The 14,495-nt window shown below is 45.6% G+C and overlaps 2 protein-coding genes across 5 annotated transcripts in view; one reads left to right on the top strand and one right to left on the bottom strand.

Moving 5' to 3' along the window:
- Nucleotides 1-5,982, top strand: part of SCLT1 (sodium channel and clathrin linker 1) — a 20,801-nt gene extending 14,819 nt beyond the window's left edge. For all 4 annotated transcript variants that reach the window (XM_078600952.1, XM_078600954.1, XM_078600955.1 and 1 more), the window contains 6 exons: nt 416-561; nt 1,374-1,566; nt 2,219-2,415; nt 3,132-3,210; nt 3,463-3,558; nt 3,833-5,982. In XM_078600952.1, coding sequence (XP_078457078.1) covers nt 416-561; nt 1,374-1,566; nt 2,219-2,415; nt 3,132-3,210; nt 3,463-3,558; nt 3,833-3,877 — 756 coding nt within the window. In that variant the 3' untranslated portion in view covers nt 3,878-5,982. The remainder of the gene's footprint in view (nt 1-415; nt 562-1,373; nt 1,567-2,218; nt 2,416-3,131; nt 3,211-3,462; nt 3,559-3,832) is intronic.
- Nucleotides 5,808-14,495, bottom strand: LOC144722665 (transmembrane protein 185A-like). The gene is made up of 7 exons (XM_078600956.1): nt 14,366-14,495; nt 11,790-11,966; nt 10,798-11,005; nt 10,177-10,260; nt 9,228-9,404; nt 8,522-8,645; nt 5,808-8,053 (listed from the first exon to the last, which is right to left on the bottom strand). The coding sequence occupies exons 1-7, from the start codon at nt 14,401-14,403 to the stop codon at nt 7,788-7,790; spliced, it is 1,074 nt and encodes a 357-aa protein (XP_078457082.1). The 5' UTR covers nt 14,404-14,495; the 3' UTR covers nt 5,808-7,787.

Raw genomic sequence — 14,495 nt, 5'->3', positions numbered from 1 at the left:
ATCATTGTGAGTTTTTTTTTTATGTGTTTACCACTGACAATGAATTAACTATTTGGATTGTGTTTAGTTTCTACGATGCACCAGTCTGCCCAGAGAGTGATGATTGATGGCAATGAGCGACTGAAGGCCACAACACTCAGACTTCAATCTGTAGAGAACCTGTTGCAAAACTGTTTGCTAGATCACCTCCTGCAGGCACCCCACCCAATTATCTTACAAGAAGTGTTTAATTTGAGCCACCAATCCCGTCTCTACGTCACTGAATTTAAATGTATCACCATTATACCTGGACCAGGTCTTCTTTTGTGCATCATGTAATCTCAGTGAGCTCTTACCTGTTTTAGGGGTCTATTGATTAATACATGTGAGGGACGTTTTAAGGAACAAGGCTTTTTTTTTTTATTCCATTTGTCAGCTCTACCGGGAGGGCCACGGGACCGAGGGAGAGCAGCGCAAGTCGGACGTGCTTCTTCAGCGCTGTCTGGTGGCAGAGAGAGCCCGTGACGAGATGGTGCTCAGCCTGCAGGCCACGCAGGCGAGGCTTAGAGCTGCCGAAATGCAGTGAGTGGGCGCTAACCAGGGCTTCGTTCATCAATGGTCATTTTCCAAGTCACTGGTAGACTGGAGTTGGTACGCGAATAGTAGGCACAGTCATAGGTAAAGGTATATTGGATGTGGTGTGCCAAGTGCGGAAATATGAAGTTAAGCTCTGTCGATAACCATCAAACACAAGCATGCTTGTACACACACGCACACACAAAGACCGATAATCTGTTTAGCCATACAGACTTCTAGGGCAATGACATCTTCAGGCTGGCACGGCACTCCAGGATGTGAAATATTCAGCACTGCGCCCAGCTGTCTTTTTTTCCCCCAGTGCTAATATTCACACACTGCCAGGGACTCATTTAAGGCTTAATCGAGTTCGGAAATTAGGTTCAGGACAAATTCTGCAGCACTTTCCACTAATGTTATTGACAATCTAGAATCTGATTGTAGCACAGGGCACAAACTACTGCAACACAGTTGCCATTACACAAATGTCTCAACAGACATTGAACACAGTACTATTTTTCTGCATGTTGTGTTATTTGTGTTTTCATGTCCTCTTGTGTTTGGTTGCCATTTTGTGCAGTATTGTATCTTTGTTACACTGTGTTGGAGTATGGCATGGTATGTCATGTTTTCATTTCAGGTTGTGTCGTATGTCATGCCATTTCCTGTTCAATATTTGTATGGTGTATCTTGTTTAATTTGTCATGTCATGCTGTTCTGTAAAGATGCACTGCATTCTGTCTTGTTGCATCGTGTTGTCATGTTGTCTCGCGTCATTTCAAATCACCGTCTGCATGGTGGTGGCGGCGGTGGCTCAGGCTGGAGGAGGAGCGTTCGCGTGCGAGGGCGGACGCGCAGACTCTGCGTTCACAGCTGGAGGCAGCGCGGGCCGAGTGCCAAGATGCCGGCGAGCAGCTGCTGGCAGCACAGCGGCAGGGCGACGAGCTGCGGCGGCATGCGGAGGGGATGCGCCGCGAGGGCCAGGAGGCGACGCGAGCCGCACGCAAAGAGGTGCTCGGCCCAGCGCCGGATGTTAACCGAACTCTTCTTTCGTATGGCTGATGTAGATGCAAAGAAACAACTACAATTTCATATTCAGGTTGTCAAGCCAGATAACTGCGTCAGGAGCAGCGGGGCGTATCGCTGTGATGTATATGTGTATCGGGTATTGCATCCTTGTACGATATGTGATCTGTTCTGGATATTAACCATTGCGTGCCAGCAGGGATGTGCAATGAAGGTCCTGGTGATAACGTGGCTCATTGGTATTGTCGCTCGTTGCTGAGGTTTGTGGTTCGGGTCCACGGACAGCCGTGGTTAATGTTGCGGTTGTATTAACCATATGATACATGCCGTTTTTATTACACTGGATGTTAAATATCCCATGTTACTTTCTAATGAGTCAGGGGGGTGTCAGGGGCATAGTTCAGTCTGACTGCCAAATTTAATCAATTACCCACCAGTTACTTCATTGGAAATCCACATAGCAACATCGCCCCAAACTGGCACACGATTGCCCATATGTTGGCAAGTGCAGCATTTTTGTCTCATTAACCTTGTGTCTCTCAGAGGCAGCTGACACAGAGATGTGCTGTATGGGAGACGTGATAAAAATCTTAAGCGGTGATGATGATGCGGTATTGATAGCATTCTGGCGTGGCAGGTGTGGCGCATGCAACACGACAGCAAGGCACAGGAGGCAGCGCTGGAGGCACGGCTGAAGGAGCTGCAGATGGCGGGGCATGCGTCTGTCGAGGAGCTGCACCGTATGTTGGGGGCGCAGCAAAGTCTCACCACGCGCTTCCGTGAGGAGGCGCGCAATGCCACCGCTGCTGCACAGAGGAAAGTCGCCAAGCTTGGGTGAGTGGCGCTCTGTGGGTGGGGACACGAGCCGACACGCGGTTCGTCTGGTGGCAGCAGCAGCCGCTCGTCTTAACATGCCACCAGATGCGCACTGCTGCTCAACTCTTATTGGTAATGCTTTGTGCCATGGCTGCTGGTTTGCGTTTCTGGTTCACTGTTAGGCAATGGCAATGTTGACGATATCCTCAAAAGAAGAAATTCTTGCATTGGTTGAAAAGTCAGTTTATCTTTGCCAGTGGACAGCACAGAGGCAAAAGTATGTTTGAAGCAATTTTATGTATCAAAAATACATTTGTATCAAACCAATGCAAAAGGCAGGGGTGGGGAACCTATGGGCCCCTCCTGGGACAGATAGAGCCTTTGACTTAATTTCATACGACCCGTAGCCACATGAGGCCTCCCACTTTGAAACGGCCCGCAAACGTTACTTATTCATCACTGCATCTCAACCACACGAAACTTGCACCAGAAGGGGATATTTTTGGCCTGGAAACATTTTATTTTTTTGCTCAATGCTGTCACTGCAAGGACTTGTTTGTGCTTATGCGGACATTGTTTTTGCCGTGATTATTGCATAATGTTCACAAGTGTAAATGTGTGGCTCACCAAAGGGATTTCAGAGTCCTATTTGGCCCTCGATAAGGAAAAGGTTCCCCACCCCTGGCATATAAATCATAAAAATAATCGTGTTGTTATATTTGTGTGTGCGGCAGAGCGGAGCTGAGCCGGCACAAGCAACACGCACAGGAGCTTACCGCTCTGCTGGAAGCTGCCCGCATGGATTTGGTTGAGGTGAGTTAATGTGTAGTGCATGTACATGTAAAGCCCTTTAGTCAATTGACTGCTGAATGAGGAATTCCTTCATCCTGCTGTGTAAATAAATTACATCATTTTACTTTCACAGGTCTTCCTTATTAAAGCAGACGTGGTTTCAGTGGGCACATAATTGACTTAACAGAATCGTTGGATGAATACACGAGTGCACGAATTAGGAATGTGGAAGTAATGATATTGTCACCCCTTGCCCCCCCCCCCCCCCCCCAGAGCCAGCAGCTGCAGGCTGAGAGCCAGGAGAAGGTGGAGCGGTTACAGAAAAGGTTGGCACAGGCAGAGAACCGCGCCACCGCTGCCACTCAGCAGGTAAGCGGCCCTCCCCTCTGACCTCCCACGCCGGTGCCCGCCTGAGTGCCCATGTGACTCACTCACCTGAATCTCATATCCCCACGTGGCATAGAGCCGCTGGGGTTGCCATTTCTGAGGTGTAAAATAACGGCATCATGTCATGTGAAGGATTTTCTCTGGGAAGATTTTCACATTTCCTAGGACAGCTACTTCCTGGAAAAGCCATTTCAAGTGGCAATCCTAACAATGGCACGCGTTCCTCCCGTTCTGTCTTCACCACGTGTGCGTGCAGCTGAATCGCTACTCGGCCCAGGGGATTCCGATCCGTGATCGTTGAGCCTAAGACGGCGACAGCCACTGCATTAAGTTTACATCGTCACAGTGAACATGCCCACACTTCACCGGCATCAGATTGGCATGGCATATCAGCGCATATTTAACATCAAGTACAGAAATCTAGTTTTAACTAGAAAAGGGCAAAGTTTTGCCAATGTATAATGATAACTATAAAACTGTTACCTCAGGGAATCTTGGATTCTTTTTATTTCGAAAGTCCTGCTTGGATTGACAAATAACTTATGATAAAACTTTGTAATTACGTAAAGGATGTGTATAGGTCATAGCAAAACAGTGGTAACTTATCGGTATCTTCTCTTCGTATCAACTATAGACCATGCAGAGAAGTCTGTTGAAAACGGCCTCCCAATCCCCCTCCTATACCTGTCAGTGTGAATGGGGCTCTCTCGTGCCTTTCTTTTCACGGCAATGTGAACACTGTTTACAATATATATCTGTAACCACCAGGAAGCCATTATCTTCTGATACATGACAATGGGGGGCTTCCCCTGTGACCTTCCTCTTGCCTAATATATGGTGCAGATGGAATCCCCTCTTTTGTCAGGCCTCGGCTCATTACTTGGGGAGGTGGGTGGGAGCCCCGTAGGTGTTGCCATGGCCTGCAACAATCCTTTATCTTTGCACATCCTGGCAGCCACCCACAGGAGTAGCCGATAAGTGTATGTGTACAGTTCTCAATCCACTGCTGGATGAGGGCCTTCCCATGCTGTTCTGGTTGTGGATGTTATACAACCATACTTCACCACACTGGTCAGTGTCGATTGAAATTAAGGAGCATAGAAGTAGTGCAAGTGGATTTTGCTGCACTTCATTCTAATTCCCACCACAGCCCTGCAGCCTATAGCAATTTGTGCATGGCCGTCACACACCAGAGTACTGCCGAGGCTGAACCTTGCTTAGAAAAAGAACATTGGGTGCATTGTGGGAGACTCGGACATGGGTAACTGATAAGTATAGGAAGGGAATTGGAGCTGGCTTTGTGAGACTTCTCTGCATGGCTTAACATCCATAGTAGATTCCCATTACTACTGTGGGTGCTGACATGTCCTAAAACGTTTGTATCTTATTTCAGACAAAATGATCTTGGCCCATAATTAATTGATTTATGTTTATGCAACAGTTCTGCCAAGCATAAGGACTTATATTCCACTATTTAAGTAACACACAATTATCATTTGTGTTGTTTACCTGTGGATTTATGGAAATAATTGTAATTAAATTAATGCAGATAATGGTATTTGTAATATGTAATATCGGGACCCCTCTGAGTTAGAAGGCACAAGTATGTTTTATTTTTTATACAACTGTGAATGTTACATAAGTTTGCTGATGTTTTGTAGCAATACCATTTGTATTTTTTCACATTTTACTATTTCGTATGATCTGTCAATATTTTAGAGATATACAATTTTAATAAGTGATCGTGCTTGCTGTAATTTGACTAAAAATGGATGGCCAACTTTTCATTGTAAAATGTGCATGAAATTGCAGTAATTATTTCTGAAAATTATTTCAAAACAAATTTGCTCATAAGAATTCACCACTTCTGGGAACTGACATTCATATTTGATATTGATACAGCATTTATGTTCTGTACAAGTGGGCACGTGTGCAGTATTGTGGGCGGGTGCCTCTAAATATTTGTAGTGCTCCACACTGTAAAGAGCTGACATTGACGAAGGTGATATTCTGGCTTTTTTGTTACTTTCTGCTTGTTCATATTTCCACAGTTTAAAGGTTTCTCTCTTTTAAATAATTTAACAGCGTCAACTTAAAAGTGACTTAGAAAATTCAATTTTACTTTCAATGGACATCCTTTTTAAAGTGATATTGATTGACAGGCGTTAATGCACCAGCACTCGCTTATCTGTAGAACCCAGTATAGTAGAAAAAAGTAAACAGTCTTTAAGGAGGGGGGGGACACGCTAATTTATTTGGCATCTTGAGGTACAACCACACATTGCAAAGAAAAATGTAAAACACCGACATTTATATGCAACATTTGTAAGCTTAACTGGTTTACACTGTATGCATATTAAACAAAATTTGTAGTTTATGCGCATTAAACATTCCAATTATGGATGTGTCATGGATTTAATTTAAAGTTGCTTATTTTGCACCTCATTAGCAATAAGCATCTCTCACGAATTAGTGCAACGTTCGGGCCAACATGAATGCATGCAGAGTCTCCAGTATGGTGGCTGGAGTCATTTTGGATGTATCATTCAAATCAAAAGGTGCTGTTGGAGAAAAACAATAACTCAAGTGACCTCTGGCCGAGTTTCAATGGTTACAGGAAGCTAAGAGACCAACAACCTCTGCTGTATCTTTTTCTGCTTTTACTACCCACGCCTAGAGGAATTTAACATACAAGTTGGCCGTTGCATTATTTTGGTTCTGCACCATATGTCCCATATATTCACATACCACGTGTTAATTATGTATTATTAAATGTAATGGGAGTCTTTTGTTCAGCATTTACCAAAATGATCAAATATTAGTCTTGAAAATGGCTGTTACAGAACAATATTTACAAAAGTGGAATTCTGATTTATAAAATTAACTGTTCAAAATTCCACTTACTATTAGGCTTTTTTACTGTCAACTACAAAACAAAGCAGTGAACTTTAACATAAAAAAATCAGGTTACACACTTTTAAAAAATCACATTGGAAAAAATAAGGCTGTATCAAAGCAACGTTAAATGCACAATAAATAACATTTACAATTTCCAGAATACATACGTTTTGTACACAATCTAAATAATTCAAAAGTGTGTGCCACCCTGCCTTGCAACACCACGTGGCGCTTATGCCATGGTGGTGTTAGTTTTTAATTCTTAGATTTGCCCATTACTTGATCTGCACCAGAATGGGTCACTATTGGGTGGGTTGATAGAATTTACTTTCCAATGTTTATACAAATAATATACCTTGAGTTAATTCATGTTTGGTAACTATTGTACATATTTACTCATGCTTATGCCAAGAAACGCTTTAAAACCGTGAAAAAACAGAGCAATTGGCGATTTAATTTGTCTCGTCAACAGTCATTGAGGTTGAAAACTAAGCACGCTAACGAGTGTTATTGAACGCTGGCTCCACGTTCAGAGAAGGCATGGTAACATTAACCTTCTTTAAAGAATGCACGTTGTTTAGGTCGCGCTGGTAAGCTCCACGTCCGTCTATTGTCAACCTCTTAACCAGAGGCCGTAGAACTGGGCGAGTGGGGAGGTGATGTCCATTTTGCAAACTGAGTTTACACAATGTAAAGTGCGCGGTTCAACATAATATTGGCTGCAGCGTTATACACGCAAACGTTGGATTGGTAATTTAAAAGCACCAATGGCTGGTACTGTAACTAAGTGAAGACCTTCAAATTTGTTACAACAAAAAAAAACGGTGGCACAAACATCTCAGTGTTTGCTTTTGGCAAATGCCAATTGCACGTTCCTTTTAGTTGGCCATTATGTACATGGGGGCAGAACACTGATTTATAGGCTTACCGACTTATGTGCAATCTCAGTCGATTTAATAACAAAACTACACCTGAAGATCTCTACTCTGGCCCCAGCACGCTTCTCTTTTGGTTGAGAATGCACTTCCAAATCGCAGCGACTAAGATTTTAACAAAACATATATTCACATGTTGACCTCTTAACAGGCTTAACCTAAGATCCCTTTTAAGGAACAGACCACAAGTTAATCTTGCTCACCATGTAAAATGACAGTCTACTTTAAACATTTCATAAAAACCAACGAAACAAAAGCTCCAACGCAGGTGCGAATCAGTTTTGGCAGGGCCACAAACACATTTAGTCCGTGTCTTACTTGGGCTGGCGATGACACAACTGCGTTACGTACGTCCCTGCTGCTGGTCGCGCCACTAGATCAGTCAGGCAGATCGATGCACAGCTTGGGTGGGGGTGCCAGGTACTTGCCGGGGCTCTGGGTCACCACTCCCCCCATCTTCTTGCTGAAGATGGGCGGGATCTTGTGCGTCTCGTACAGCGGCGGGTCCTCAGGGTCGTCGGCAAGCGAGCCTCCTCCATCGCTCGTGTCGCGCTCGCTCTCGTACGCGATGTTCCCGTACTCGCGCAGCGGAGGCAGCAGCTCCAGCAAGAACTGGCAGAAATCCTTACGGATTCCGAACCACCCTGGGTGCACAGCCAGGAAAGGGTCAGGGGTGGTGGAAGAGACCATGTTCATGGAAGATGCAGATTAAATAAACTATAAAAACTAAGCTATTTTTATAAATTTTACCAGGTAAGGCCCACTCGGCTATATAGCTCTTTTTCATAATCGACCTGGCCACAAATGATAGCGCAAAACAGTGGCTTGTGGACATTTATAGCAGCCAAATACTCTAAACGCATGTTTCTAAATGTGGAGGAAAAAACCGGAGGACCTGGAGAAAAATCCACGTGACATGCATACTCCAAATATACAGGTTTGTACCCACGATCTCCTGTTTTCCAGGCGAGGCAGATAACATCACCACCGTGGCACCCACAAATGGCCCTTTCCTTGTAAGCACATATTTTAACTGTGTGACCATGCCTCTGTGTAGCATTTCATCAGCATATCCTACGCACCACCCTCGGGGCTAAAGCCCTGCCACTTACAGTGATTCCCTCCCTTCTGGCCAATGGTGCTGATCATGAGCGTGAGGAGAGACAGCCAGAGCGGGATGAAGATGTGGACGTAGGAGAGCGAGGAGTTGCCATCTATCTTGTGCACCAACAGCACCTGTAGAGAAGGAACGGAATACAACTTTGTAGCCTTTAAGAGTCTACTGTGATTTTATAAAATTTCACAACCGGTTAATCACTCGCTCGTGCTCTGACATTAAGATGAATGACACGAATCCGGTGTAAATTCGTTAAGTGCTCACGATTAAATCATTATGGAGTGGACAGCACAATTTGGAACATCAATTGCTGTTTTAGTGAGAATTAATTTGCTCAGATTAGAAAAATTCGAATTAACAGTTTAACATCACAATGGGCATCAAGGGATGAAGAGTGGATGGGCGTATGAGCAGGTTGGCTGATAAGTGGGTGAATGAGTAGTTGGTTTAAAGAGTGAATGGGTGCGTGTGTGTTGGTAAGCATGGCTGGGTATGCAAGTAAATATTTGGATTTAGGTTAGAATGCAAATGTATAGGTTGTGGGTTAGTATGGCCTCGTGTTGTGGACAGTGTACGAGTTGGTGTGCACATGTTTAGTTGGCTATGGGTTAGTGTGCAGGTCGGTGCCGTGGTTTGATGTGCGGCTAAGGGTCTGAGTTGGCATGAGTGGACCGTGGTTGTGCGAGGCCAGGCCGGCGCACCTCAAATGCAAGGAGCGGCACCACAATGGTCATCCACGTGACGGCCATGGTGACGTGGCTGCGGCGCTGCTCAGCCATGACCTCGAGCGAGCGTAAGAAGAGAAGGGACCACACGATGTAGTAGAGCACCACGAGGCACAGGAATGACATGAGGATCCACAGAGGCACGCAAACCACCTGCACACACAGGAATTGGAATGCGGAACAGGGGCTCCAACAAACACCATCTAACCAACAGAATGATCCTATGTCTGCCTGTCTTAGGCTTCGAGACTGTATGGGAAAATACTGTTAGCGAGAATTAAGGCCAGAAAATTGCCTGGTCGTATGTGCATCAGTTACTCATGGAAGCAGTAGACAAAGATGGGTTAATATCCGTGTTGCATCAGTGGCGTGGCTCTCAGGCCCTGCTGTGGCTCCATCGGCAGTGTTAGGACATTTTCCTATTTTCAATGAAGGTTTTTTTTATTACAAATTCTTCTACATAAACTTGAGGTAATACTGCATTTCGACTAAATGTTTGTTTTTGACATTGGGCATGCCTAAGATGTAAAACCCAGTCAGCAAGATTGTACGCTGACCTACCATTACAATAATGCCCTCAAGACATGCAGGCACAGTGGGTTTTCCCGATAGTGCACATTACAATACAATTTGGAATGTTAAATGTTTCTCAATGTGACTTCACCCACTAGTGTGGCCTATGCATTTTTATAATGAATCGGCAGCTTTAGATGCAATAGTGGAACACTATACAGACCACGGTTGATATGGATTCCGATATGTATTAGAATTACGACTGGAAATAGCCGAAACACATTATGACGCGAGTTGTGAGTCATATGGTTAAAAGTCTTAAGTATGATTCATGGTAGGGTGTGTGTTGTATCCAGAGGTAAAAAATAACATTAACAGCTGCCAGGGGCTACACGCTTGCAAAACAACTCACCATCCAGGGCCACGATATGATGCTGTCCAGTCGCAGGGCGATGAAGATGAACTGCAGGATGTTGACGGAGCACAACGTCTCCAGCTGTGGTAAAGGGACAACTTGCACATTTGTGACATGGTCAAGCCTTCCCCGTTGGACCACTCCCACTGTTGATATAATTTGTTTTTAGGTCTCATTTAAGCACAATGATGGTCATTAAGCAAGATATATCTGGCTTGTGACCAAATAAACCTGAAAACGCCATGCAGCAAAACACATTGCTGTCCTGTCCTTGTATGATCCTGCATCTGATTCCCTCCACCTTCACTAAGTGTTGAGCAGTGTGGTGAAGTATGATCAACTAACCCTCATGACCCACAAAAGCATGGGAAGGCCCTCATCCAGCAGTGGATTCATAAAGGGTCGTACATCTACACTATATTTGGCTGACAAAGGACAACACGGATGGTCACGGGTGCACTTTAAGTAACAAAGCACCGGGACTGGAAACTCAAGGAATGATTTAATCACTAAGACGATAAGGCAGAATAGAGCATCCGAGTCTCCACCCCACAGCCCAACACACAGGTTTCATTGAGCCACACGAGTGCAATCACCACCACCGCCACCGCCAATTACCTCGAGCGAGCGGTCATGGCGGAAGCCCCAGATGCACGCGGCGACGGAGACAGGCGAGATGAAGAAGAGCGGCATGAAGACAAGCAGCCAGAGGTAGCCGTGTGACTCGATGCGGTCACACACGAGCACCTGGAACATGAGCAGCAGCAGGTGTAGCCCTACGGTGATCAGCATCGCCTTGAACTCCACAAACGCCTCGCCCTCCGTCCTGGGACACGGCGAGAGTGGGGGAACGCGATACGATATGGGAACCGTGATGGGAGAGGAGGGACATGATGAGAATGGTGTGGGTGGGGGGGTGTAAAGCGAAACAGGGGGGCATGTTGATAGGGAGGACAACGAGAGTGGAGGAAATGGGGAAAAAACAGCAACAGGTTAGATCAATAGAATGAAGATGCTGCCCTCGTATGTAAAGTAAGCTGAAACGTCTACATAAGTGTTTAAAATAAAACAAATGGAATTATTTTTAATAAAAACTGATGAACACCTTTCTTCAATGTGACGTGCATTTCTGAGATGTTTGTGTATGTCATTTTGTGCTTGGCAAATGAAGGAGCAACCACACTGGCACAGTAACATCAACCCCCGTACCCATACTAACAACAAATAATCTGTACTGCGAGATGAATATCCACATTGATACCCTGTTTTCACCTGTACCGTGCATTACAAAGACAAATATCCCTGTAAAACCTTCAGACTTTTTAGGCAAGTGCTGTTTTGGAGCACCTTTGAAAGCCGGCACGGCACACGAGGTGGTAGGTGGCCATCATTATGCCCAGCAACCTTTGTCTCACTACACATCACCCCAGGTACTCATTTGAGGCTAAGTCGACCTTCGGGAGACCCAAGACCGGTTCAGATAATCACCACTAGTTTTGGCCATAAGGGGAAATCGAACTCGGGTCTTTGGGTTTGTAGTACAGAGCGCCAACCACTCTGCCACCGCTCCTCACACAATTACATACCCTCACTAACACCCTTGGTCTCACCTGTACTGGGGGTTGCGAACCCATACGACCAGGCCGCTGGTGGCCCCGGCAAGCACGAGCAGCTTCCACAGCCACAACGGGATGAACACGGCCCAGTAGCTCCACTCGATGACATTATCAAGCCGCAAAGCAAGGAGCACGGAGAAGAGCAGCAGGCAGCAGTACACCAGGAACTTGCTGCGAAGGGCACACGACACAAACCACTCATCAGCAATACAACAGCACAAAAGCACCGAGATTGTCACGTCGAGCTGCATCGATCAACCCACGTCGTATCACGCCACTTGGCACAGTTCGCGAATGTGCAGGCGGTGCAACTGTACCCGGGACCCATGGGTAGGAGGAGGGGCACAAGCACTGGTATACAAATAGGGGGGGAATTAAACAGGGGGCCCAATTTAATTCCTTGCACTAGCGCCTATGCCAACCACACTATGCCTCTGCGTCATTCTCGCCATATTGTCCACCCCTTATGAGAATATCTGCCAGTGAGGTGGACTGCGAGGCCTGGAGTGGCTGCCCCACCCAAATAACTTAGCCTCACTTTGCTGTATTGACTAATTATGAGTCGGAGAGTTTATTTTAACAGGGCTCTTTTATGATATTGACCTGCTCAAGATGGCTATAGAAGTCAAACAAAGAGAATACAAGCAAACAATGTATGTTAAGTGAGCATAAACATAGATGTAAGATAGAATAACGTAATTAAAGACTTACATCATAACCATGTAACTTTACCTACACCCAGGTGATGTGGTGAGGTGCTGCCATCATGCCACATGATTCACTTTACACATACAATTTCGAGTTGGATAAATTCAAAATGCAACCGTATCTCAAGATGCTGTATTGTAATGTGTAGAAATAAATACGCAGTACGTCGTAGGTAGAGGGAAAACAGGAAGGTATTGAGCTTGGACTTGAAAGGGGACAGTCAATAGCACGAATGGCAGGGGGAAAGGCAGTTCCAGTCCTGTCATAGCCGATTACCGAGAACGTGAGATGTGTTAACAGAGACACACTTTGCTCAATCACTTTCAATACGATTTAAACTGTGCTCTGAAAAGGGTCCGTACCCGAAACGTTGACTTACCACGGTTTCACTTAGATAGGTGGTGTTAAGTCATAACGAATGTTGAATATTCTTTAACAGAGATTAAACCAATCGAAATCGATTATTCATCTCTATCATTGTTAAGTCAAAGTCCTGATTGCTTTTTTTTTTACGTGAAAATTGTCTTTCGTAGTCTTTTGCAGTTACTGGAAATGTCACGTTCCTATACCAGGGACCACCACACTTAATTTAACGTACCAACAGCCACTGTTGTGTTCTAATGAAGTGGTACAGGCTCTCTGGATACTGCAAATTTTACCAAACACGAAGTGACGATATCGTCGTACAGTACCGTATTCGTGGAGAAAATAGAACGTTAGTCGTAAGAGTATAGTAATTGTGATGTTTATGGTGATGGTATGCGTAATTCTCATGATATTGGTAGCGAGGGTCTTAATCATTGTCGATGATAGTAGTGGCACTTAAGAATGAGTCATGGTGGTGATATGGGAAATGGTCATCGTGATGGTATTAGTCATATAATGATGAGCATTGGTGACGATATTAGTAATCATTATGATGTTCATGGTGAGAGTATTAAGTGATGATGATGGTATCAGTGATTGCCAGCAGTGGTCAAATTCACATTAAGGGTGATGGTGCCGGTGGTATTATTGATTTTGTACTGTAGTGTGGTATTTGTCATGATATTACTCATGTTAATAGTGCCAATTAAAACTATGGCACTACACCATCGCTCACTGTTACACTACTGCACACTCTGTACCCAACCAGCTAAACCAAATTAAGATCCTTCACATTCCGCCTCAAGAAAATCACCACCGTCAACATCGCCGCCACCATCACACAAACACAACCCCATCACCCCCTTTATAAACACAAATGCCACGACTGTTCGTCGTCATAAGCCACGACGATCAAGCCACTGGTGGATGTAGGCCTCACAAAGCTGTCGTAATATTACAACCTGCTGCTTTGTAACAATCAACCCCAGCACCTGCACGCGAGCTGATTTCATCGCTCCATCTCCTCCTATAGGCAAGTCTCTGGGAAGCGTGCCGACCATCGCTCCTACTGCGTTATCATTCTTGATCATCGGCCGTCACTCCTTCCACCTACCGTGTCCTGTCCAAGCGCTCTTGCTATTAGAGAGCACCCATTAAGGCCGTCACGTCGCATTGAAGGGCTGATGTGACCAGCATCACGCCCGGCCACCTTTATCTCCCCGGTGCTGATATGTACACACCGCGCCATGTGAACTCACTCGCACGAGACTGTGTGAACTTAAGAGAAAGCTTCATAAGGGGATTAAGATCGTCGCAATTGATGTTGAATAAAATCCACTTCCCGTATCGCATTGCGCCAACCACTGCGCCACCGTTCGCCCACTCTCACACACAACCGGGGCCCGGCAACAACGATGAGGTAGGCCGATGGGGGAGTGATGATGACGACGGCGTCCTCTGGCGTGAGAGGAATGCGGGAGGAGGGTCGTAGGCACCTGGGGTTGAAGTCCTGGAAGAGCCCGCGCAGGTTCATGTCGCCTGCTCGGCCACCCCGCGCCGCCACTCGCCGCTGCGGTTGCCGCTGCTGCTGCTGCCCGGTCCCTAGCGCGCGCCGATTGGTCGAGA

This window comes from Lampetra planeri, chromosome 15 (assembly GCF_965212315.1).
Source record: "Lampetra planeri chromosome 15, kcLamPlan1.2.h2, whole genome shotgun sequence".
Taxonomy (NCBI): Eukaryota; Metazoa; Chordata; class Hyperoartia; order Petromyzontiformes; family Petromyzontidae; genus Lampetra; species Lampetra planeri.
The sequence above is the reverse complement of the archived record's forward strand: the minus strand, read 5'-3'. Positions and strand labels throughout refer to the sequence as shown.